At 30.4% G+C, this 24,282-nt stretch overlaps 5 protein-coding genes across 6 annotated transcripts in view; 3 read left to right on the top strand and 2 right to left on the bottom strand.

Moving 5' to 3' along the window:
• The window catches only part of LOC114129393 (protein tramtrack, beta isoform-like), a 31,200-nt gene extending 28,608 nt beyond the window's left edge, over positions 1-2,592 (bottom strand). The window contains exon 1 of the mRNA XM_027994117.2: positions 2,126-2,592. The gene's annotated coding sequence lies outside the window, so the exon portion shown is untranslated. The remainder of the gene's footprint in view (positions 1-2,125) is intronic.
• Positions 2,593-2,801: 209 nt separating this feature from the next.
• LOC114129395 (armadillo repeat-containing protein 7) lies at positions 2,802-14,609 on the top strand. 2 transcript variants are annotated; one of them, XM_027994120.2, is made up of 5 exons: positions 2,802-3,091; positions 3,187-3,354; positions 3,764-3,901; positions 9,893-10,054; positions 13,944-14,609. In XM_027994120.2, exons 1-4 carry the CDS (start codon positions 2,983-2,985, stop codon positions 10,033-10,035), a joined length of 558 nt encoding a protein of 185 aa, XP_027849921.1. In that variant the 5' UTR covers positions 2,802-2,982; the 3' UTR covers positions 10,036-10,054; positions 13,944-14,609. The 2 variants fall into 2 exon arrangements, with proteins under 2 accessions (XP_027849921.1, XP_027849920.1); XM_027994119.2 differs by lacking the exons at positions 2,802-3,091; positions 3,187-3,354; positions 9,893-10,054; positions 13,944-14,609 and adding an exon at positions 5,986-7,172 and having other exon boundaries at positions 3,765-3,901.
• LOC114129396 (follicle cell protein 3C-1) lies at positions 10,562-12,596 on the top strand. The gene is made up of 4 exons (XM_027994121.2): positions 10,562-11,523; positions 11,807-12,122; positions 12,202-12,273; positions 12,367-12,596. The coding sequence occupies exons 1-4, from the start codon at positions 11,462-11,464 to the stop codon at positions 12,475-12,477; spliced, it is 561 nt and encodes a 186-aa protein (XP_027849922.1). The 5' UTR covers positions 10,562-11,461; the 3' UTR covers positions 12,478-12,596.
• Positions 13,945-14,346, top strand: LOC114129400 (transmembrane protein 60). The gene has a single exon (XM_027994126.1). The coding sequence runs from the start codon at positions 13,945-13,947 to the stop codon at positions 14,344-14,346; it is 402 nt and encodes a 133-aa protein (XP_027849927.1).
• Positions 14,610-15,132: 523 nt separating the features above from the next.
• On the bottom strand, positions 15,133-21,654 carry LOC114129398 (uncharacterized). Its single transcript, XM_027994124.2, has 3 exons — positions 21,120-21,654; positions 18,426-18,654; positions 15,133-16,288 (listed from the first exon to the last, which is right to left on the bottom strand). Exons 1-3 carry the CDS (start codon positions 21,249-21,251, stop codon positions 15,975-15,977), a joined length of 675 nt encoding a protein of 224 aa, XP_027849925.2. The 5' UTR covers positions 21,252-21,654; the 3' UTR covers positions 15,133-15,974.
• Between the last annotated feature and the right edge of the window lie 2,628 nt (positions 21,655-24,282).

Genomic DNA, 24,282 nt, shown 5'->3' with positions numbered 1-24,282 from the left:
CTTTATCTCCCCGTGAGTCACTCGACCCGCTTATCGTTGCCGACGCCGGGTCGTTCAAATAATATTTTCAATTGGCTCACGATATCGTTCCGTACAAAAAGCGATCAGACGAGAACAAAAACCAGAAAGAGTGAATTTAAGGACTGTCAAAATTGGCAAAAAAAAAAAAAATGTGTAGCTGCACACTATAATACATATACCTAGTGTACATATTATTATTATTATTATAACGTTCGGTCTCTCGTTGCGCTCTCTCCTACTCCCCTCTAACTGACGAGCGCGTCTGCCATTGTTTTTCCCCGAACCGCTCGTTGTATAGGAAGTAAATCATAATAATAATGTTCGTTTCATAGTCCGTTTGATAAATATTTAACTATTGAACATTAATAAATAATAATACTTGCGACGACGTGGAATTAATGCTAAGGGTATACTAAAACTCGTATATTTTATAATATCGTTCTCTAGTATAGGTACCTATAATAATAGTTAGTGAATGTTAATATTTTTTTAAGTGTCGTCGACTTAACATACAAAAGAATTCGTTAAGTGATGTACTTATTAATTATTATTATGTACACACGACGTTGAAGGGCTGCGGCGTCGTTAACCGCGACGACGACGACGACGACGACACATTCCGACGTAGGTACTTGTGTCCTGCAGGTGGATGGGGAGGTTTCGGGGGCTGTATCGACGCCATGAAACAATAAGCGCGGTAATAATAGTTATTAATTAATCGGAATACGCACAAGTACGTGAACCACCGACGTGGTCGTTAGCGCGACGATTACGAAAACAGCACGGACGAGCGGCGAAAAGGAGGAGAAATGCGCGCTAACGACTCCGCTAATGTGCCGAGGTGTGTTGGTCAGGTCTTCTGTACAAAACGAATAATATATTGTTGTGTTAAACGACGAAGGACGCGAGCGAATCGTCGAGAAAGAAGAAGAAGAAAGAAGTAGAGAGAGTAAAAAATTTCGAAAACATAAAATATTGTCGTAATACGCATATAATAATAATAACGATAATAAGAGTTTCGTTCCCTTGGCCTTTTGGCAATCGTCGGCAGTATTTATAAATACATTTTTACCGACGGGGTAGAGCAGCGTCGACGGCGCCTGGTCCGTCCTGTGTGCCTGTGCCGCCGCTGCCACCGCCGCCGCCGATAAGTTCGGTCGACACGTGCACCGGTGGCTGCGGGTGCGTTTACACGTACGGCGGGCGTCCGGTCCGGTCAACGTACCGGACGGGATGGACGATCGTACGATGAGTACCTGTTCTACCGACGGTACCTGCCTACCTACCCGTCTTCCACCGCCGCCGCGGATCGAGTTTGTGTCAAGGGCAACACGCGCCGGCACGACCAACCCGAGAACAGGACTATGGGCGGTGGACGCAAGTGTCCCGGTGTGGCCGGTACGCACCAGGTCGTCGGTCACACACACACGCGCAAGTCACGACAAGCGCGCGCGACGGCGTTCGTCTCTTATCGAGGAGACGGGGGTTAATCACCCGGTGGAAACGGCACGCTATCGCTAAAAATAACCGCCGAAACCCCGTCCGACCGCCACCCCAACGACGAGAGCGGACGTGGTCGTTATCAAAACGGAGTATAGGTTTGAAAATGTATTTTTAAACGCCAACAATGCCCTCGGCGATTAATATTATTTTACACTATATACTTATTATTATCGGATTCGGCAATAACAATCGTAGTAATAATAACAACAACAGCAGCAGCAGCAGCAGCAGCACAGGGTTCACGCCGCCGCTCGCATATTTTTGTGCTATACGTAACTCGCCGTTCGAACGAGACGTGTGTAAAAAAAACATATTATTATATACCCGCGACCGTAAAATATTATATAATAACGTTTCAGATAAACAGAGATAAAAAATGTTGACAACACTACTACTGAAACTACTAGCTACAAACGCAAAACCGAGAAGCGTAATGGTGGTATTGAATAGACAACGAGTAATCGCTTAATACGCAAACAAATATTACAAAAACAAGAGTATCAGAGTATCGGCGCGAATTGCGCGTAACAAGCGATTCGAGACGAATACCGCCGCGACGGGGTAAATCGTCGGTAAAAAACAAAAATAGCGTTCAACTTACCAATGGCGAAGGGAAGCAGCTCTGAACTCTGACTTGCATTCCATTTCCGGTGCTCGTCCGTGAATATTGTTCGGTCAGCCGGAGGTGATGATGCGCGAGATCATTAATCGCCTTCGACGGCAATATTGATTTTCACGTAGTCGCGATCCACAGATTTTTTTTTTTTGTTTCAATGAACAGTAAATTACGGGTTTTATCGAATTTAGTGGAGAGCGTTATAATTTTGTTATAGATGCAACGGCAATACGAAAAATTAATTGAGTGACGACAGTCGAAATGAAAAACGAGTGAAACGAAAAGAGACAGAGAGTGAAAGAAAAAAAAAAGAAAAAAGGGGAGAGCAATTAATGAAGAAGCAATTCTGTGTGCGACTCCGGCGAGATGGGTATTCGTGCGGCGAGTGCGCACGTCTGTCGGCGTAGCGAAAATGAACTTTCAACAGTTAGTGGCGGGTCGGAGTTTGAAACCGACGGAAGTGGTTGTGAGCAGCGACCCGACCGCTATCTGCCGGCCGTTCGTTCGTCAGCGCGCGCAACACCGTCGCGCGACTACGAACTGCGGTTATCACGGACCTGCTGATATCACGACTGACCGCCGCGGTTATAATTGCCGAACCTCGGTTACCTCGATACACAATTTACTACATCGGAGACGAGTGATAATACCACGGTCTTCTTATCATGTGTCCATTACTCCTCTAATGACCGTCGACCGTGTAATCGTTGTCCATTGAGTTCGTACCTCGGTAAACCTTTCGATGTAGGCGAAACTTTAATAGATTATTTAGATTATTATGCTATAGTCGTCGTTCGTCATTCACCTCTTACATTGGCTTCCATCGTTTCCGTGGTCTATATATGTTTCATAAACCACAGGACTTGCTCAAACGCACGCCGCCCGATGGAATAAATCGGCCAGAGTTCCTGAAACAGCTCGTTCAGGAGTTTCGGAAAACCAACAGTGCTGGTATAATATTAATGACTGACGTCCTATTCGTCCTAATGAACCGCGACTACCGCAGACCTACTGATGTATTATTATATATTTGTTTACTTATTTAGAGTCCAAGCTTCAAGTGCTGGCCAACCTCGCCAACTTTGCATACGATCCTGTCAATTATCAGCACATTCGTACTCAGAAAGTAATCGATTTATTCTTAGAACAGTTGGCTTCTGACAATAACAAACTGATAGAATTTGCTGCAGCTGGACTCTGTAATCTAGTCAATGGTAATAATTATTTTTGTTTTGAATTTTTATTGTTTCAGTGAATTAATGAATACAGTCGAGTTTGGCCAATATATTTTATAATATATCTATTGTATTATTTGGTTCAATAAACAATACTTTTGGTGCTACATTTTTTCTTTGTTCATTTTATTACTCTTCAATTTATTTATTTTTTTTTTGGAACTATAAACTTAAAATCTAATTTTACTATAATGATTATAGTATAATCATATTATTTTTATTTAATTAAGCTTTACTTTTTCAACATAATATAAAATAATATATAGATTGTCAAGGAAAAGTCAATGTTTAGTTAATCAGTTAATTTACAATTTTAAAAATATTTAGTCGAATAATTATAAATATATTTTTCCTTTTATTTATTTTGTTCAACTTTTCATATTTTCAGATCCTGTCAATAAAGATTATATTATTGGGAATGGTGGTATCCAAAAAATAGAAAAAAATTTAAGTTTAGATGATGACAATATAATACTTTCCTGTATTACAACTCTTATGTATTTGTATGCTCCAGAAATAAAAACAGGTAATTAAAAATAATTTAATATTATTATTTCGACCCTATCTGAATAACATTCATGTTGTATGCGGTCTGCTATATTGACATTATTCATTTTGCAATTATACTCATTACTTCAGTATTTAAGAGTGTTTAGAAAAACTAGTCGTGGGTTGTATTTTAAAATATTTTATTTGTTTTAAGTTTAAACATTTTTATCTAATGAGACTGAATTGCTTTCATATTTATGAATAAGTTATCTAATCAAATAATTGAAAAAACTGGGTTATATTTAATTTAATTTTTAAGTTAAAATTTACTCATAATATTCTGAAATGAGTTAAATGTGTATAAAATATTAATTATTTTATTTATAGCTGTTTTAATTTGAAAATAATTGTGTATTTTAAACTGAGTTTTTACATGTTGACCAAAATATTTATTTTAATTTATTTTACTGTATGTTGTACTTATTATATAATATATGTATGAATTTGACTTGTTATTTTTATTTTTATGTTTAAGTATATTGTTTCAGTATATTATTGAATTAACAGTGAATTTTAAAATTAAAAGTTGTTATTAAGTTATTATTGTTTTTTATACAAACAAAACTATTAGCTAAAGTATGAAAGTTATAGACTTAAGGGAGTACTATATACCTATATGTATTGTCTCACAGATAATAATCTGTGTTAACTCTTTGTAGTTTAAGGTTTATTGCATTGCCGCAATTTTGGTTAATTTTGGCTGTATTTTTTCCCAGTAGTGTGTGTGGGGACCTTAATATTGTTTTTAACTTCAATCATTTGTTATTTTTCTCTTCTATTCATTATAAGTAACTAAAGTTGGAATCAAGTTTGTATATTTTCTACATTAAATAATTGTAATATAAAGACAATACATGGAGATATAGTATTAATTCCTATTTATCATTTGAGTTATTATTATTTAAAAAATTTAATTTAATTATAGCTTTTAGTTTAAATATAAGTATATATACTTAATAGTAAAATTGTAATACATTTATCACAAGTGTAAGTACTATATTGACTTATTTTAATATAATTTTAAGTATGTATTTAAGTATAGTATCAATTTAAAAATTGGATTTATTTTAATATAATAACATGTGTTTGAAAATTAAAAAGGTAAAAGCTACATTTAAATCTTATTTACTTAAAAACATTTGAAAAACGTTAAATATGGATTTACCAATATATAAAATATTATACATAATTACTGTTCACTCTGAAAACCATAATTGAACTTTTTTATTTTCTATTATTATATTATAAAGATATACAATTATTATTAATATTTTAAGTATATATTCTATTCTATATTTCTTTATATTTTAATTTATATCACCAATTCCCATGTAAGACTACACTGATTTAGTACTAATAATATTTTATTTTTTAGTAAATAATATATTTAAAATATAGCAATTCATTTTATATAATATTTAAACTTATTTGAGTTTTATAATTTTAGATATTTTCTAATAGAAGATATTTATTTTGTTATTTATAAAAAAATTCATATGTAGGCATAGGTCTGTATAACACTAATTTGCAAAAAAAAATTAATGTTTTTCATACATAAAGGTATTTTTGTATTATGTAAGAAGTTATTAGGCCCAAATAATCATTCTTTATTTAGTTATTTAGTTTAAATATGTTGTGCATTATGTATGAATTATGTGGAAAAATGCTTGTTTATACAGCTTTTGTCATATAAATTCTAATTCTTCAATAATCTTAGATTTGAAAAATAGTATTTAAAATTATTCATACATTTTAAGGTCTATGTAGTATGCGGTATTTATTTATTTAATATTTTTAATTTAATTTAGCACTTAGACTAACCTATTTTATTAAATAATCTATTAATATTTTGGTTGTATATTATAATATTTATTTTTATTATTAGTTACTTTTGTAATCTTATAATTTAATCTATTTAATGTAAAATAATAATAATAATAATACTTTTAAATTGTAATTTTATTGTATGTATATTATAGACTTAGACCGCATACTATATGAGAGTTAATACTAGAACAATTAAATTATTATTAATTAGTTGGTACCATATGTTTTTCTAAGGTTTTTGAACGATGAGAGTGCCAATGAAGATAGCGCGCTTATTTTCTACAGTTTCATTCAAACCTAAGTTAGAACTTTTAAGCAATAAAAGTCTAATACAAATCGACGGTGAAGGCAGTTATGATTTTTGCCAGGGTTTGATGACTAATGATATTTTCAAATTAAAAACTGAAAAGTCATTGTTCACTATGATATTAAATTCAAAAGGTCGTGTTTTATATGATTGTTTGATTTATAAAGTGAATGATCATATACTACTGGAATGTGAAAAAGATGCTGCTTGTGACTTAATAAATCACTTAAAAATGTACCTGTTAAGAAGAAAACTCAATATTAAAATATTAGAAAATACAAGTGTTTGGGCGTTATTCAGTTCTACACCTATAAACATGGAATTAAATTCTGTCAGCGTTTTTAATGATCCACGTCTGCCTATTTTAGGTCAAAGAATTATATCTGATAAGACTTCAGGCATTAGAAATGAAATATTTTTGGACGAAAGTGATAACAAATTTACTTATCAACAATGGAGATATACCAATGGTGTTGCAGAAGGCAGTGAATTACTAAAAGGGCTATCTTTCCCATTAGAAATGAACTGTGATTATTTAAATGGTATAAGCTTTAATAAAGGTTGCTATGTTGGACAAGAACTGACAGCAAGGACTCATCACACTGGAGTTACAAGGAAAAGAATAATGCCTTTAATTTTTGATGATACACCTACCAGTTTGGATTTAGATGCTGATATTTACTGTGAATCTGATTTAAATGTTAAAAGACCACCTGGGAAATTGAGAGGATTGTGTGGAAAAATTGGTATTGCGCTCTTAAGAATTGATGAATGTTTAAAAGCAGAACGATTAATTGTTGGTGGGTTCACGGCTAAGACATTTATTCCAAGTTGGTGGAAAATGTAATACGGTTTAGTCATGTTGAGTAAATTTAGATATACAATGTAGAATATTTAATATACATTAAACAATTGAAATTTTTAAAATTGCTATGATAATTAAGCTGAATTGTTTAATATAAATGAGTTTTATATTTTTGGAGTAATTTACTTAATACTTGAAATAGTTACTTATGATAAATAACTGTTCAGAAATTTTAAAATTATCTTTATAAAATGTATAATTGTATGTATGTTTGTTTGTTGAATAGTAAATTATAGTATTTTTACTTATTGGCTCAGTAGAATCGATATTTTACCTGTTTTTATATACTTAAAGTAAATGTAAAGCTTTTATTAAAAGGCAATACAGTATACATTAATATAATGGTCTATAATTCAAATTTTAATGATAAGATTAAATGAACAATTTAATAAAACTTTAAATTGGATATTTATCAAAGAAACACGTTTAAATATATTTAGTTGTTATAAATATAGAATGTAAGAGTTATTTAAATTGTACTTTTGGTAGCTGATTATCACCATATGATTAGGTATGTAAGTCTTGTGAATATAAAACATAATACTATAAAGTCCTGGACTTACTTTAAGACATCTTACATTCATAGTTTTATAAAATATTACAAGTTATTAAACCTAAAAATACATATATTTTTCCTGAAATAAATGTATGTTCTCTTCAATATGAAAAAACTACTCTAATTATATAATTACATGTATGTATTATTTATGATAATTGATATAATTCAAATTATGATTTTGGGTAGTATCATAGGTATGTATAAGGTTTTTAAGAGGTATATTACGTAGAATAATTTTAGCAGGGTTAACTCTGCTAAGATGAATACTATAGCCATAAAGAATAATTATTAATTATTGATTAAAGCTAGTTTTTTATAAATAAAAAAGGTATGTTACCTATGAATTTTAATACATAATTATAACTTTTTTGTATGAAATTTACAGTAAGTGATGAGTAATGACCCAGTAAGTGTTAGTGTAAATAGTATAGAAGTTAGAAAAAACAAACATCCTATAAGTAATTGAAACATATACAATAGCATTGTAGATAAAAAGAGGTGAGAAAAATAAAAATATTATTTTAATACGTATTAAATTGATAAGACTTAATACCTAGATACTTTACATAAAATATAAATAATGTAAAATCAGAAATTAAAAACTTTTTAGTTAAAATCGAATTTTTTTACCATTTCATTAAATTTTATTCAAATGAGCATAAAGACTATTTTTTTGTGTCTGTACTTATAAAATTGTTTGCAGTCGCACATGTTGTATTAAATCTATGACAATACATGTGTATTTTATAATTGAAGGTTGATTGCTATTTAATTTAACTAAATGTATTAAAAAATGTAATATTATATATATTTATATATTTGTATGTATATTGTATATTGTAATCGATTAACTAATTAGACAAATGCAAACAATTGACATAGCATTTAATATTATTTTATTGCTGAAAGAATAAATTATAAAGCATTTTCATTATTAGATGATGTCTGGATGCTACTATTGTTGCACCCGTATTTGTTTTTCCCGTCTTATTAAAACATATGAAGCTAATTATGAATAGCTGAATGTAAATTTACAGTATTACGTTCTTATAAAATGGAGACGTTAAATGAGGGTGTGGTGTCTTCTTAAAACGTGACATTATGTCAATTTAAACTTTATTTATTATTTTGAATGTTTGTTTAAAACAATAAGGTATACATTACATAATTTACAAACATTAAAAAAAAAAAAATATGATAATTTTTAAGATATAGTTTTACTTATTATTTTCTAACTTTTACACATACCTATCATTAACACTAAATCGAAAGCTAATTGTATATAAAGACTAAACTACTAAAGAGTGCCTTAAAAATACGTTTTGTAAATTTCATTTTATTTTACTTTGTGCAAATATTGTATATAACCTGTCGTCATAAATTACTTATAAGTAATAGATACATTTAAATATAAACGTTAATTACAACGTTTCATTTAATAATTGTTTGTTTGTAACATTATTTATTTCCATGAATTATGAAATAAGAAAAAGGTACTGTCATGGGAGATTTTTAAAAACTGTGTAACTTAAATAATGATAGTCTTTTTTTTTCAACGAATTATTTAAATTAAACTTCTTTTATTAACACATCGTATTCATTCTTCTATTATTGATCCCAATTTTTAACAAATTATTATATTTATCATATTTACTAAATAAAACGTTCATAAAGTTTCTATTCAACTATGATAATTTTAATCTTTACATAATTTCTGTTATAAATAAATAAATTATTCTACAATAATAGAAGGTACCCTATGTATTAAGTATTACTTATATAGATATATATTATTTATAAACTCGTTCATTTTTGGAATTTATCGTGGTAGGTCAATTAGTACGAATTTGTATAAAGTTATTAGCCATACTTTTTACTAGTTAATAACTAATTACTAACATTGTTAATTTTCCAAAAAAAGAAAATAGTAAAATATATTTGTAATATTTGTATTAGTATTTTTTCCTTGTTATATTGGCAAGCAAATGTGTAATATTTTTAATAAGCGAAATAGTGAAATAAAATTTAGAAATATTTTCTTGATTTATTAGTTATTAAGACGTATTGTAATATTACATGTTTAATCTGGTGTAAAATCATATATTTTGAAAAGAAGTGTAAAGTCGTATACCTAAATTAAAAATTCCAAATAATGAAAATTACTAATATAGACTCTACATAATACTATTAAAATATGTTTTTTTTATTATTTCACTGTCTTCTTAGTACTTATAAATAACAAATAACGATTGGAAATTATAACTCTGTGCATTGTATAATTTATATTTTATATAGGTACTATGTAATATGTATAGTGTGTATAATATAATCTTTATAAGAGGTTTCGAATGAAAATCAAAATCTTTAAAACTCGTTTAATACATTCTTAAAACATTTTTTTTTTTTACAGACATCGTAAACCCGTCCACTGTCGGCTATATGCTATTGCACGCTCAGAGCGAAAACCCCAAGCTGAAGAATGTGGCTAAAATATTTTTGACAGACTTCTGTACCGAACACGACATTCAAACGGCGGTCACGTTCAACACATAGTGTCCATCCGAATAACAAAGTACTTACATATTATTATATAACGTCAAATATAATAAATATATTTCATAGGCAGTTATCGTTATCATATATAACTACGTTCGCTATGCTTGCACGGCTAAGTAGACGATTGCAGTCTACCAGGGCGTTTACGGTAGGCGATCGTGTAGTAATATCGAAACGAGTCGATAAAACGGATATTGACGATTTTGCTCGCTTGAGTGGTGATACTAATCCCATACATTCTGGTGATCGTCCGTTAGTGCACGGCATTTATTTGGCGGGTCTGGTGTCCGGGGTGATTGGTACCAAGTTACCTGGTAATGGCACGATTGTCGTGTCCAAGAGCCTAAGGTTCCCAAACAAGTGCTATGCCGGCGACCTAGTCAAAATCGAAGTCGAAATACAAACCATAAGAAAGCTTATGAGGTGTGGATTTTGGTGTAGTGTCGGGGACAAGGTAGTCATGGAAGGCACAGCGGACGTTATCAATAAACATGTTATTAAAAATCAAACGTGTAATAACTAATACGAATACAGTTTAAAATAGAAGGTTAGAAACAAAAACCTGTGTTATACCTATTTTTAAGCGTCGGATTTCGAACGAATTTCCGGATCTATTAGTTTAATCGTTTTTTAATTGTAAAATTTTTAAAATTAAGAGTGAAAATTTATATTTTATAGCTTATTATAATATTATTACAACAGTAGCGTTTTTATTCTATATTAAGTTTAAGTATACTATATACAGTTTACTTTTAAGTGTAAATGTTATAGACACATAATGTTGAACAGGTACATGTCAAATAATTCCTAATGGACAAGTCGATAACCCTTTGAAATCGTTATGAGTTATAATGATTTAATGTGTAATGTCTAATGTATGACATTACAACTGCGATATGCTTGCATTGCGTTAAAATCGTTTACATCATTTAGATGTATGTATTATGAACCTAGAAAATTCGTAGTAAAAGTGAAATAGTTATATTATTGTTGGGTATACAATGTACAAAAGTATAACAATAATATAGAATCACGCGAAGATGGCCTTAAAATTGTTTTGTTATCACAGAATTTTTTTTTTTTGGTCATTATACTCGTAATTTAATGTTTACAATTACAATACGAAAGCAACGAACGAGTTTCCTGAACCGTATATTGTATTGTTTCTCGTTTCAAAAATTAAACAGTTCTCCATCACCGTGTTTCCGTTTATATTTTAAACACTAATGTAGTGTTTACAAAACACAATTCACGAGGAAGTCTTCTCGTCATTTGCACGCCGTTTATAAATACTGCGGCACGAACGAAAACAAGCGCATTCCCTTACAACGTGTGGTCCGAGTTCGTCAAGTATCTATATACTCGTACGTATTATATTATTGTACAGCCCCTTTGTCTACAGCTGCTAAAAAACTGTATCACCATGATGATGGCGACGGCGACGATGGTGTCATTCGCAGTTTTACTCGGTTCGACCTCACTGTGGTAAGTCGTTTTACAGTATAAAAATACGTGTTTAATTATTTTTTGTGTTCGGTCGCCTCTTCCAAATTTTTGATCCAGTCGGGTCCAGGGTACCGTGTTAACATATATTATATTATCGTACTGTTTCCGACTTGACAATTTAATATTGTTGGTCGTTCCGTACAGATTAATCGTTTCTTTTAAGATATCAAAATAGGTATCGTTTAAGGTATCCTACTTATATGTTAGTATAATGTCTGATGTTGATGACCAACCTTACTTATGTATTGTAATCGTTTTACAGTTTCGCCGATCAATCCGACGTCGGAAGTGTACAAAGATCGGCGATATCGCCGGGCCAAAAACTTAACGAAATGATAAATCATGCGCCGCCGGCGGTTAAACCAGCACCGTTTCTCGGGTCATCGAACGGCGCACAATCGCTACCCTCGTCGACCCCAAAGACGCCATGTATTTGTGGTGTGTTTTTGAGTAGCCAAATAACTAAAACTGGCAACAAACAGCCGACCGGATATGCGGCGCTGTTACACGAACAAGACGAACCAGCCCCGTGTAACACCTTGGGCGTGAAGACTTGCACCAACAAGTGTTTGGAAATTGTGAGTATACCGCCGGAATAGTGGTCTGCGTATTTTGTATATCATAACAGTAGTTTTGATGTTTCATTTTCGTCTGCAGATCGCCAAACACTTGCCAAACAGTCCGGCTATAATCTGCGGTTCGGTCGATCGTGACGTGTATAAGGAACGGGTGAGTTATTTTCATTAGAAATTATTTTAAGTCATTTTATCTAGCTGTATAATATAACGGTCTTTGTAAAAATTCATTTTTCGATTTTTCCAGGCGCATCTGTTCGTGAAAAACTGTAACGACTCGTGGATTAACACGCTTTTGTCCACCGGCAAAGAGTTTTGTTGCAAAGATGGACTGCATTACAAATGTCCTGCAAAATAACAATAAAATGAACCGTGTCCCACGTGTATATATAGTTAAACGTTATGAAATAATAATATGTGTTATTATTTATTTTAATGTATTTTTATACGTTTTTTATTAAAGAAATATTTATCTTATTTTTGAGGTCTAATTTTTTAATTAATTTTACAAAGCAAATGTACTGTCACACTCATATTTTTTATTTATTTTATAAGTTACGTTTTTTTTATATAATATACTATATACTATATATAGCTGACCCGACAGACGTTGTCCTGTCTTAACAACTATGAATATTGAATTTTTTAAAAAAAATTGTACATGTTCATTTTAACTAATAACTAATTTTCCGTTCAAAAAGATTTTTCCCGACCATAACAAATACAACAAAAAAAGAATTAGCAAAACCGGTTCAGTCGTTTACGCGTGATGCCGTGACCAAGGGAAATAAGGATTCATTTTTATATATTATATATAGATATATAGACCATAATTGTTGATGCAGTTGGTCATTTGATAGTATATTGACGGAAAAAGTAATCATAGGACTAATGAAGTATGTCTTTAATAGTTTAATGGTGTTAGATTTGTCGGAGTTACCTACCTTAATAAATGTTACAATTTTAGAATATATTATGCTGTAATGTAAGATGGATACTACAAATTATTGAGTAAAACGCCTATTAATTTGTTTTTTTGTTCATTGAAAATTGTTTGTAATTTATGAGTTGGTATTTACCAATTAATAATGTATTGTATTTTAAAATGCGGTAAAAGTTATAAATTATGATTAAACAGATTTTTATGTTAGTAATTCTTATTAGACTAGGTATTGATTGTTGTTTTTTATTGTTTTAAGACATGTTGCTTATAGCCTATAAGTAAATTGTATAATTTCAAATTTAAAATGATTAAAATATTATTAATATCTATTAGTACAATACATTTTATTAGTATAATTTAACTTACATATTAGTCATTTATTCTTATCTCACGTTTAAGTTACCTACGATGAAAATTGTTTTTATTCGTTTTTAAGAATTTGTAAATTCGGAATGATTAAAGAATCAATTAAAAATATTCTTTCGATTTCCGTATTTGTCAAGTTATAGTTACACTTTAGAAAGTTTTTAAACGGAAAATAAAAATGTAAAATGCACGTTTGATATAGCCATATAGGCCTTGTATAGTGTTGTATTTAAAGCTCTATAAGCATCTTAATAGTTGGTTAATCGCGTTTCTATTTCTAGATATTTTGTAGCTAATAAAAACTGACAACAATTTTTCCTTAAAGGACAGTGGTTTTTTTTTAATAAATAGCTTAAGACTGCATCGATCGCCAAACGTACATATATATTTTACAAAAAAGTTAATATCATATGATTATATCTGTTATTACAGACGTTATTCGCTATATGAAATATATGAGATACTATCTACGTACAATATAATAATTTTATGTATTATTATTTTTTTTTTTCTAGAATGGCTTTGACTCAACGCGCCCTGACCACTTGGGCTTCAATGGTGATTTTCTTGGTGCTGCTCACCATACAATTGCAGACCAAACAAAGACAGAGTTGGTATCTGATATTCATGCCGATTTGGTTAGACGACGCGCTCACGGCACTGTTTATAATATGCTCTTGCGTGCACAGCAATTCTTGTCAAGCCATGACCGAGATGCCGGTGTTTTGTGGCAGTCGCAGGTGCATAATATTCGTCATATGCCTGATGAAAATCATCGCCCAGCTCACCCTCTGCTATAAGCTGGAAAACCAAAATCCCCAGTTTCCAATATACTACGTGTTTTTGCCAATCTGGACGCTCATCGTTTACCTGATAATCATCGTGATACCGCCTCTCGTTAGACATTACAAAGACTAATGGAATTACTTAATATTATATATATTTGTACATACGTGATAAATATTGTTATTATAATAAGTTATATTGTGTAAATCCTTAATAATGCAAGTGATGCGACAAGACTGCGGCTAAATCTATTATTATTATTATATAATTTAGTATATTTTTTTTATATGATAATGTTTTATAGGTAATTGTAAAAATCGAGTCAATTTTTATTTCTGCAAATAGATATTATAATAAGTATAAGTGTTTCGAGTTAATATACATGTACAATATTATTATTGTGCTTTATTATTTAAACGAATAAAGTATACAGATTTGCGCGAAGCTACATATTTTACAGGCTTACAGCCGTTGTGTAGCTGCATTAGATTACTGAAAAATAAAATATATTTATATATTATATTATATTATATTATATATTATATAATATAGTTCAAATTTTAATATTATATTTTGTAATAAATATCTGATTTCATCAAATCTTATAAAAACATTTTTTCCAATTTACAAATAATTTTATAAAATAATAATTATATCTAAATAATTATTGTAACAATACATTTAGTTAAAAAAAAATAAATTATACAAAAAAAAAAGTTAACCCAACATTGTGCAATTATGTTATAGTAGGTACACTGGCACTACACTGCTATATGTAGTCGCCCAATCAAATAATGTTATTAAATGTGTTTACTAAAAAAATATTATAATTTATAGATAGACGAAGTAGCATGTAAATAGGTACGCAATAAAACAAAATCACTATGCACTAGAGAGATCCGAAAAATTAAGCAAAAGTACAAATTGAACGGAATTGATATATTTTAACGGTATATTGCTCAACTTGAACATTGAGTATGGTACACATTTTATAGGTATGTACTTAATCATATCGTATATTTATGTGTTCGGATGACAATGCAATGTTGGGTATGGAAGGAAGGTATGTGTGTTTTTCGTATTTTATTTGTCTTTCTTTCCTGTCGTTTTAAGTATTGTCATTTGTATATTTGTGTGTACACAGGGTCGGATTGAAAAGGGGCTTAAAAAAAACTGATGTTAATAGCATTGTAGCCACAGATACCGTCTTATGCAGTAATACTTTTTCAAAAATGTTTGTATTGAACGATGTGATGAAATACCGCAGTTTATTTTTAAGGGACTTATTTACCATACGTATATTATTCTATAGCTGCAGTCAGTACATTAGTAAATATGTACTAGCACGTAGGTACTAATTTGACGCTTTTATAAAATGTATTTAATAGGTAATTTACGTGGTATAATTTTTGATGAAATTATTATTAACAATAAGAAACAAACAGTTTTTGCTTATATTTGTTATGTCCATAATTTACGTTTGAGTATCATTAATTCCGTTTTTAGCACAAATAAAATGGGTACCTAGTTAATTAATTTACCGTTCAAAGGCATATTAATTAATTTTTCTGTAACTATGTATTTTTACATATATTTTTATATTATACCCCCCTCGCAGACTTCGACCAACGCCGACCCTGCGCCCCCATGTGTGTGTGTGTGTGTGTGTGTATGTGTGTATGTGTGTGTGGTTGGGTGTGTGTTTTTACGCGTCCGTTTGCCTCGTCGTGAATTAAATAGCTGACTGTAGTGGTCTCGACCTATTTGTGCTGCTGTAGGTACCACATCAGGTACGTCAAACAGAACGCAGTGGTCATCCAAATGGTGGCTCGGGCCGAAGACGCCGAGTTGCGACACGTACGTTTCGTCTGTGTGATGGGCAACTTTTGCAAGTGCATGTGGTTCACGATACTCTTCAGGTCTCTGGGGTCCAGGGTCTTGTCCCTGGCCAGCACCACGCTGTACAACTGCGTGTTCGGCGAGCAGAACGTCAACACCATGTGATTGCTGATCGCCTTCCGGACGTACACCATGCCCGCGAACTGGTCGTAGCTGGTCACTTGCACTAAGGTGCCTGCAAAACGGACAGCGCCCGGAAAAACGTAAAGGTTTTTAAATATAGGTAATATCGCAGTGGACGGCATTTAATAATATAATATTATCATGAAAGTGTTCCCTGCAACACTTTTAGTTTCTGCCAAAGGTCGCGTGTCTCGTTACATTATTGTTTGTATCTAGAGTTACGAGTCGTACCTCCTGCAACGTACAAATTCGTTACACTTAATTATTTTGATTAAATACTTATTCTTATTATACTCTCCATTTCTCTCACTCTCGCTAAATCTCTAGGTTTTCCATAATATTGCAATTTTGCCGAGTCGATTCTGTCTGAAGAATAGCTCGGATAGTTTTTTCATTAATTTATAATATTAGGTAGGTCGGCTCATACTTTCTTATTTGTCATCGTACAGATGAAAATTATGTACTCGTGATGCACACAAAACGAATAGGTACCCGTGAAAAAAAAAGCTCCATAATTTTGTACTTTATAGTAAATAGATAATGATATTAGATATTATATTATTATTATAATTATAGTATTAATTATATGTCTGATTGTCTGAGAAGTGAGAGGCATAATATATTGACATATTGTTTTTATTGATATATATTTTTTGGTAAATCGCAATAATTAATTAATTTTTTTTTTATAAATTATTAAAAAAAAAGAATTCTACTAAAGTTTTAAATCAGTTAAAAATTCTTCTGCATTTCTGCATCACCAATAAATCTAACATTATTATATAGGTACTATAAGTACTCACTATTACAGAATGATCGTTTTGCGCCATAAAAACCTAGTCAACACAAAATTACGTATTTTGGCTCATAAATATGTAGATAGTATAATTATTTTTTAAACTATTTCTAATTTACAACTGAACTAATTATCAAGAATACCTTGTTATTTGTATAAGACTTAGGTAATTGATATAGTTAGTATATTTCATGAATTTTGACTTCAAACGTAGTTATCTACCTAATGGCGTCAACAGTTATTGTTCAACCATAAATTATTATTAATAATTACTAGTAATACTGGGTTAAAATTTAAGTGTTTAACCCAGGCAGGATAATAAGTTTTTCGTTTCAATTGTATTCCATATTTAGTAAGGAATAAAAGTTAAAATTATTATACTCTGTTACACAAATAAGTAGCAAAAAGCTTATTGACTGTTGTTTGTTTTTAAATAATTATAGTTTAAAACATGTTGTAAAAAATAAGATTCCTATATGGTATAAATGGTATGAGATAACGCAACTAACATAATTTACACTTCGCCTAGATATACCATTACACAGTTATATGTACCTATATTATATACCTAATGTAGATTACAGTAGCTAGTGTTTAGGATGAAACGTGCGATTCAGCTGTCAGTTACGAAAATAGATCTAGTTAAAAATGTAATGAATATAACGTACTCGTTCTAAACGAGTATTTCAACCAAATATTTATTTTAAAATTTCGAAATCGTTAGTAACAGACGTTACAGTAGGCGCTGACATTAACTGCAGTAGGTACTCATTTTACAGTATCGTACAAAAAATTATGATTTCAACCTACTTTATATTTTAGAACGTATACTATTATATTATACTATGTATGTAGACACTATAGGTATGGCATAACAAAAAAAAAAAAAAAGAATATACCCACACATATTAAATTAAACAATACACAGCTGAAAAATTAAAATCGAATATGTATACGTTAATTATGTTTAATTTCTCGCTGTATCGGTTAACTCGAATGGAGGGTAAAAACCGTTTACTAATATTACTCGGTTGCTAGTATACGCATATTTTAACATTATGTTTTTTGTATGGTTTCATTGTATTCATCGCTGCATCAGTGTTGTTAGTAATAATTTATTGCTAATAAGTCGCATGTGCATAGCTGTTTAAGTAATGTTTCCTAATAAAGGTTTATATTTTGTCTTCAATAACTTAATGTCCATAAAATAATGCTCGTGACAGACCGCGCGGTGGTTTGCCCACATGTTTTATTTAGCAATCAGACTTTTTTAATCTTAGGGTCGCTCCAAGGCTTATTCGCATATATTTGCAATGCGTATACCGATCGCTAAGTAAGGCTAATAATAGCACTCGTCATATATAAGTGGCGTGATTTTAGTTTTAATAATTACCGTTTTGAAATCCAGACGAAGTCCAAAATCCGGGAGCCGTTCTGTCTCTAATTTTGAACTGATATTCAACGTCACCCAAATCTTCGTTCCAGTACAATTTCAGATCTGTATCAGAGCCCGCGAGCGTTATGAAAACAGAAGGACAAGTGGGTACGTCAAATTTTTCTCCATTAAATTTTTCGTCCGTTTTGTGTTGCAGAACTTCAATTACATACCATGTACCAGTTATCTGAAAATAAAAATAACGAAAAATGAATAGTTATCGCTGTTTCAAACATATGTGGGTATTTTAATGATTCGACTTTTTAAATTGTTTTTGTTTTTAAACTGAAATCATCTTTTTTATGCATGCGTAGTTAATAAAACATTAATACTAAATACTGATATACATTAGTGACATTTTAGTATACATTAATGTCTATAAAATGACATCATCAATTTGTCTGAAAAAAAAACATAACATAACTTATAACAAGGTGAAATTTAACGGCATATAATTTCAATTTATTTGTATCCTATCTAGTATCTATTTATATCAAGGGCTGATGATATAACTGATCTGTACGCAGATATCATTTTACGAATTAAAAAAAATAAAACTATAATATTTTAATTTTATTATAATATGACAAACTAGGAATAATGTTTTTTAGTCACTTCTATAAATTAATTATTATAGGATGTATAATTATTAATTTATTGAACATTTCTGTTGGGTTTTAAATCTTAACGATATCTAATAAATTTGTTTTCATTTGATAGTTTATGACCCATCTATCTATATAGTTATTGATAAATCTATACAAATTATTAGAGCGTATTCAAATTATCGATAAGTTAAAGTCTCCGATCCTAGAAGAAAATTAAATACTGTTCGGTTTAATTATTGCTGTTTTTAATTTTTGATAATCATTTCAAATATTATTCTGAAGGTCTAAAATGCTAATTAATTTGTTATTCATAATCTTTAATTTTAAAATAGCTTATCCTATATCATTATAGGTTTAAACCTACATTAAAAATTATAATTAAAAATGAAATAATTGATAAGATTTACTTAAGGTATTATTTAATATGCAACTATTATACCTACGTAGACATAGATAATAGGAATTAATTATTTCAAAAAACCAATAAGAAAATAAATAACTATAATAAATAATTAATCGTTATATTAATTTATCATAAACTTATTAGATTTTTTGATTTTAATACTTAAACAAAATAACAATGAATAACATTTCTTATGTTATACATGTTACAGTAAATATAAAAACTAAAATCTCACGAAGTTGAAATTGGGGTGTTCGCAATTTAATCTAATACAATAATATGATACTTGTTTAATAAATCTATACTAGTATAATTGTATAAATTAGTTTTATAACGATTTATTCAGTGCAGTTCAAAAAATTTTATAAATTTTCCAATGAGTCGGGGTATAGAACTATAGAATATTAATTATTTATTTACAATATAATAATCATAAATTTAACAAAACTGTTAAAACGTTTTTCGATTATTATAAGTGTAACAATGTAACTGTGGCAATATAGTATAATTTATTTTTAAAACATGATAGCCGCTATATATATAAATATACTTATACTAATTGTAGCCACTTTAAGTTAATAAACGTGAACGGAACCAAAATTATAATTATCTAATACGAGATTCAACTGCATTCTTAATACCTACTATATTTTATTTTGTCATCGTTTAGATCAGCCGCTCACCATTCATTACTTTACATGAATAAAATAAACATGGCTAATTTATTTTTTATATTTTAGTGTTTTCTGAAAACCATCAATACACAATAGTGACATTATCCTGGCATTAAGCTTTAAAAAGAGGTAATGGGCTAGGCAGTGTCATGCAATATACTAACTTTTTGGTATTGCTTTGTTTGATTTAATACAAGTCAATGTTGTATAATTTATATTATAAATCGTTGAAACCAGAAAATGTTAAAAACGAGTAATGTATAATTCGATTAGCTTTAGCTATGATTGAATTTATATGTCTAATTGATTTTGAGTATTTTTTCAATTCGTCAGTATAACTATAATACTATATGTATAAGACATAAAGTATTATTGAGCGAATCTTTGAAAATGTTGTGTTACGCTAGATAATTCAATAATAAATTATTGTATATAAAAAAAAAACTTCAGGGTTAGGCTGAAGAAGTGGTTGGATCAACATTTTAAAACTGTAAGAATTAGTTATGTTATTATTGGTATCATTATAATTATTATTTAATTTTACTACTATGAAAGATTTAACTATTTTTTCCAAAAACACTATATATAACTTATAATTTAAATTACCTACGTAAAATCAGTATAAATATTCTAAAAATGGCATTGTTTGTAGACAGTTATAAAAACATATTCAATTATCTATATTTTTTTTTAAGTTATAATAAATCAATTAAAATTCAGTATTTTTTGTTTAATTATTTAACTTAAGCAAAATAATTTGAACTCATAATGCTTGTATAAAAAACAATGCGATTTTTATAAATATACATTTTTACGGGATTATTAAAATTAAATAGATTTTTGTACACAATAAGCGACACGGATCAGACGTTCCAGTCAGATTAGAGATTTTGCAGTAGGCATAATTATATTATGTATGGTTTAGATTTTAAATGTATATAGTTCTTCGTCTGTGACAAACACGTACCAATTTAATTTGAATGTTTTCCTGAAGCTGCAGGTTGCCGCAGTGTTCGTACACCGAAGTGGTTGTTTCTTCCGAGGACGCGTGGCCCAGCAAACCGTAACACAAACACAGTACGAAAAACAGACGGTACATCTTTGACCGGAGTATGAGCGGTAAAAGTTTTCAGACGAAATGAATTCACATCAAATATAGGTAGGTACCTCTATACCGACGAAGTTATTATTATATTTTGCTATTCGGGAGCTAAACCGTTGTGTTCAAAAAACTAAGACGCGATTTTGAACGTCCTAAGTAATATTACGGTGTGTGTGTATAACAATAGGTATTATAATGTCGAACGCGAGATCACGAGACACGGCGAGACCAAGGGACTGTATGCCAATGCGTGTATTGTGCGCTGTGCTCTCGACGTCCCGAACGGTCCCGTCCAATTAAGGATTGTTAAGAGATTATGATAATTTAAACTGTGCGGGGTTCGGTCGGTCCGCTTAGAAAAAAAAAAAATCATTTATTCGTGGTGTGCACGCACAGCGGCGGCATGCATCGCGGTCATAGTAAAAAGTTCAATTCGCTCTCGCGCGAGAGTGCTGCGCGCGTGTGTACGTTTGTTTGTTTGTTTGTTACCGTGGTCGATGTATCGTATTATGTACGCGCGCATATGTGTAGAACATATGCGATGACGACCGGGAGAGTTGTGTTTTAGAGCCGTTGAGTCGTCGTCGACCCGAATGATTATCGACAACAACAACAATAATTTATTAATAATATTATATTATCTTATCAGAGCAGCCAGTACGGAGTGTCCCTATATACATATCATAAGCGTACATCATCTGTACATCATCATCATAATATATAAATGGCTACTTAAGGAACTAATCGTTCATTAGTGTTGTATAGGTACCTGCTACCCGCGATAACGGAAAAGCATATCACTGCAGCAGTTGTATCCGATGCATAATGGATTGACCTAAGGGCTATCGTATAGTCCGTATAGATACTTCGAGCTACACTTTATAACTACTAAACTCACACGGCTACATGCGTGTAGTTGTGTATGCGATACTATTATATTATAATTATGACGCAAATGTGTAATATTGGTCATTTTTATTGCAGCAAACTTACCCGTGTAAGCATAATATTCACACCATATATTATACAAAAGAGTGAAATATAGTGGCTCGACGGGGTAAATAATTTGAGGAAAAATAATATTTTTATCATACGAAATAATGTATTCATTATAGATTTTTATAGAAAACTTAAACACTTGTACTGTTACTATATCCGGTAGGGAGGGGGGGGGGTAATAATACTTTGGATGCTCCGTGAACATTTTAGAGGGGCAAGTGCTATTATTACTCCCTTACAATTATGTCACTGGTTAAATATATAAATAATACGCTTACATTTATAATATATTAGATAAATTGGCAAAGAGAGATGTAGTCAACATTTATTTTAAGCTTTTGTATATTATGTCCGACCTTTATATAAATCACAGAAGGCAAACATAGAATCTTATATATATATATATATACAGTCTACCATCCCAAACTGTAGGACTTGCCATATACTGGGACTTACATGTGCGCAAGTCGTTGATTTGCTTCAACATTGCTGCTCATCACTGGGCCCATTCCCAATCAAGATTGGGCACTAGTTTGGAATTATTCCCATATGAAATGTTACCATTTTATATTAAAATGTTGGCGTATAATTTATTTTTAAAAGTCAGACATGTTATACTCGTAAATTACTTAATGTTTAATTATTTTAAATCGTGTTTGACTTTATGAAAGGTACGTGCAAATATGCATATACGTTTTTTAAATAGTTTTAATAACCATTACATTCAACCAGAGATGTGAATTACAAAACTGGTTCTGATATGATTTCAAGCTGTTTCTTTATTAATTTATTGTAAATACGTGTTAACTGTTCCTCTATTAAGGTGGCGGCGGTGGTAGCGTTAAAATGAGTCGGGACACAATTTACCGCCACCGCTGTAGTATGCATATTGTGGGAACCTTTACACTTAATAGTTTGTCTCTTTCTGGTGATTGTTTTCCTTCTAATTGGAAAATTAGTTTTATTAAGCCTATTAAAAAAAAAAATGATTAACTATCTATAGGCCTATTTCTATTATTTCAATTATTCCAAAATTATTTAAATCCATTGTATCTGAAAAATATATCCTATAATTTAAATTAGCATCATTATTAAATAATGATCAACATCATGGGTTTTTGAAAAGAAAATCAATAACGATAAATCTTTTAATTTTTCAAAATTATGTAGGTACTAGATGTATTTGCATTTGGATATTGAGTAGATGTCATTTTTACTGATTTTACAAAGACTTTTGATAAATTAAGTCACCATATTTTTTCAAATAAATTACACTTTATCGGTTTTCGTAGCCCTTATTTTGTCTTGGTTGACTTCATTTATAACAGAATGCAAAATTTTAAATCAAAAAAAATTTCACTCTAATTATTTGTACATTCCATCAAGTGTTCCAACAAGGATCTCACTTGGCCCTTTTTTTGTTTATATGATTTATTAATATTTAACATTTTTCTAATTTTGAAAAACTACTTTTTAGTTTTTAGTGACAATATGAACGATTTTCGTTTAAAAAAATCGCGCTCTGATTCAGTTGTCCTTCAAAATGATTTAAATACACTAACGGCATTCATTGATGTAATCAAAATGAATTGTCATTAAATATTGATAAGTGCAAAGTAATATCTTTTAACAGGTCTCGTTCACCAATTATAAATAATTATACCATAAATATAAATGTACTTCAGCGAGATTTTGAAATTTGCGACTTGGATGTTACATTTGATTCAACTCTTTCTTTCAGCAGGGAATATTTAAATGTGACTAAAAAATAAATGCCTACATTTTACAAACATGATATACACCTTAAGGGAAAGTCGCAGTATCTTTTAGAACAATCATAATATGAAATATCTCCGAATTTAAAGTGAAAGGCCGCGAAATACTGTTTTTTTGAAAAAATCAAATTATCTACAATATTTGATAAAGGAGTAAGTTTTCATATTCAAAATTTCATATATATAATCTAATACGTTGACTAATGAATGTACATGTATAGTTCGATACACATTAAAGAAACGCCGTAGTATCT

The sequence above is a fragment of the Aphis gossypii genome, chromosome 3 (genome assembly GCF_020184175.1).
Source record: "Aphis gossypii isolate Hap1 chromosome 3, ASM2018417v2, whole genome shotgun sequence".
Lineage (NCBI taxonomy): Eukaryota > Metazoa > Arthropoda > Insecta > Hemiptera > Aphididae > Aphis > Aphis gossypii.
This window is presented reverse-complemented; position numbering and strand designations above follow the sequence as displayed.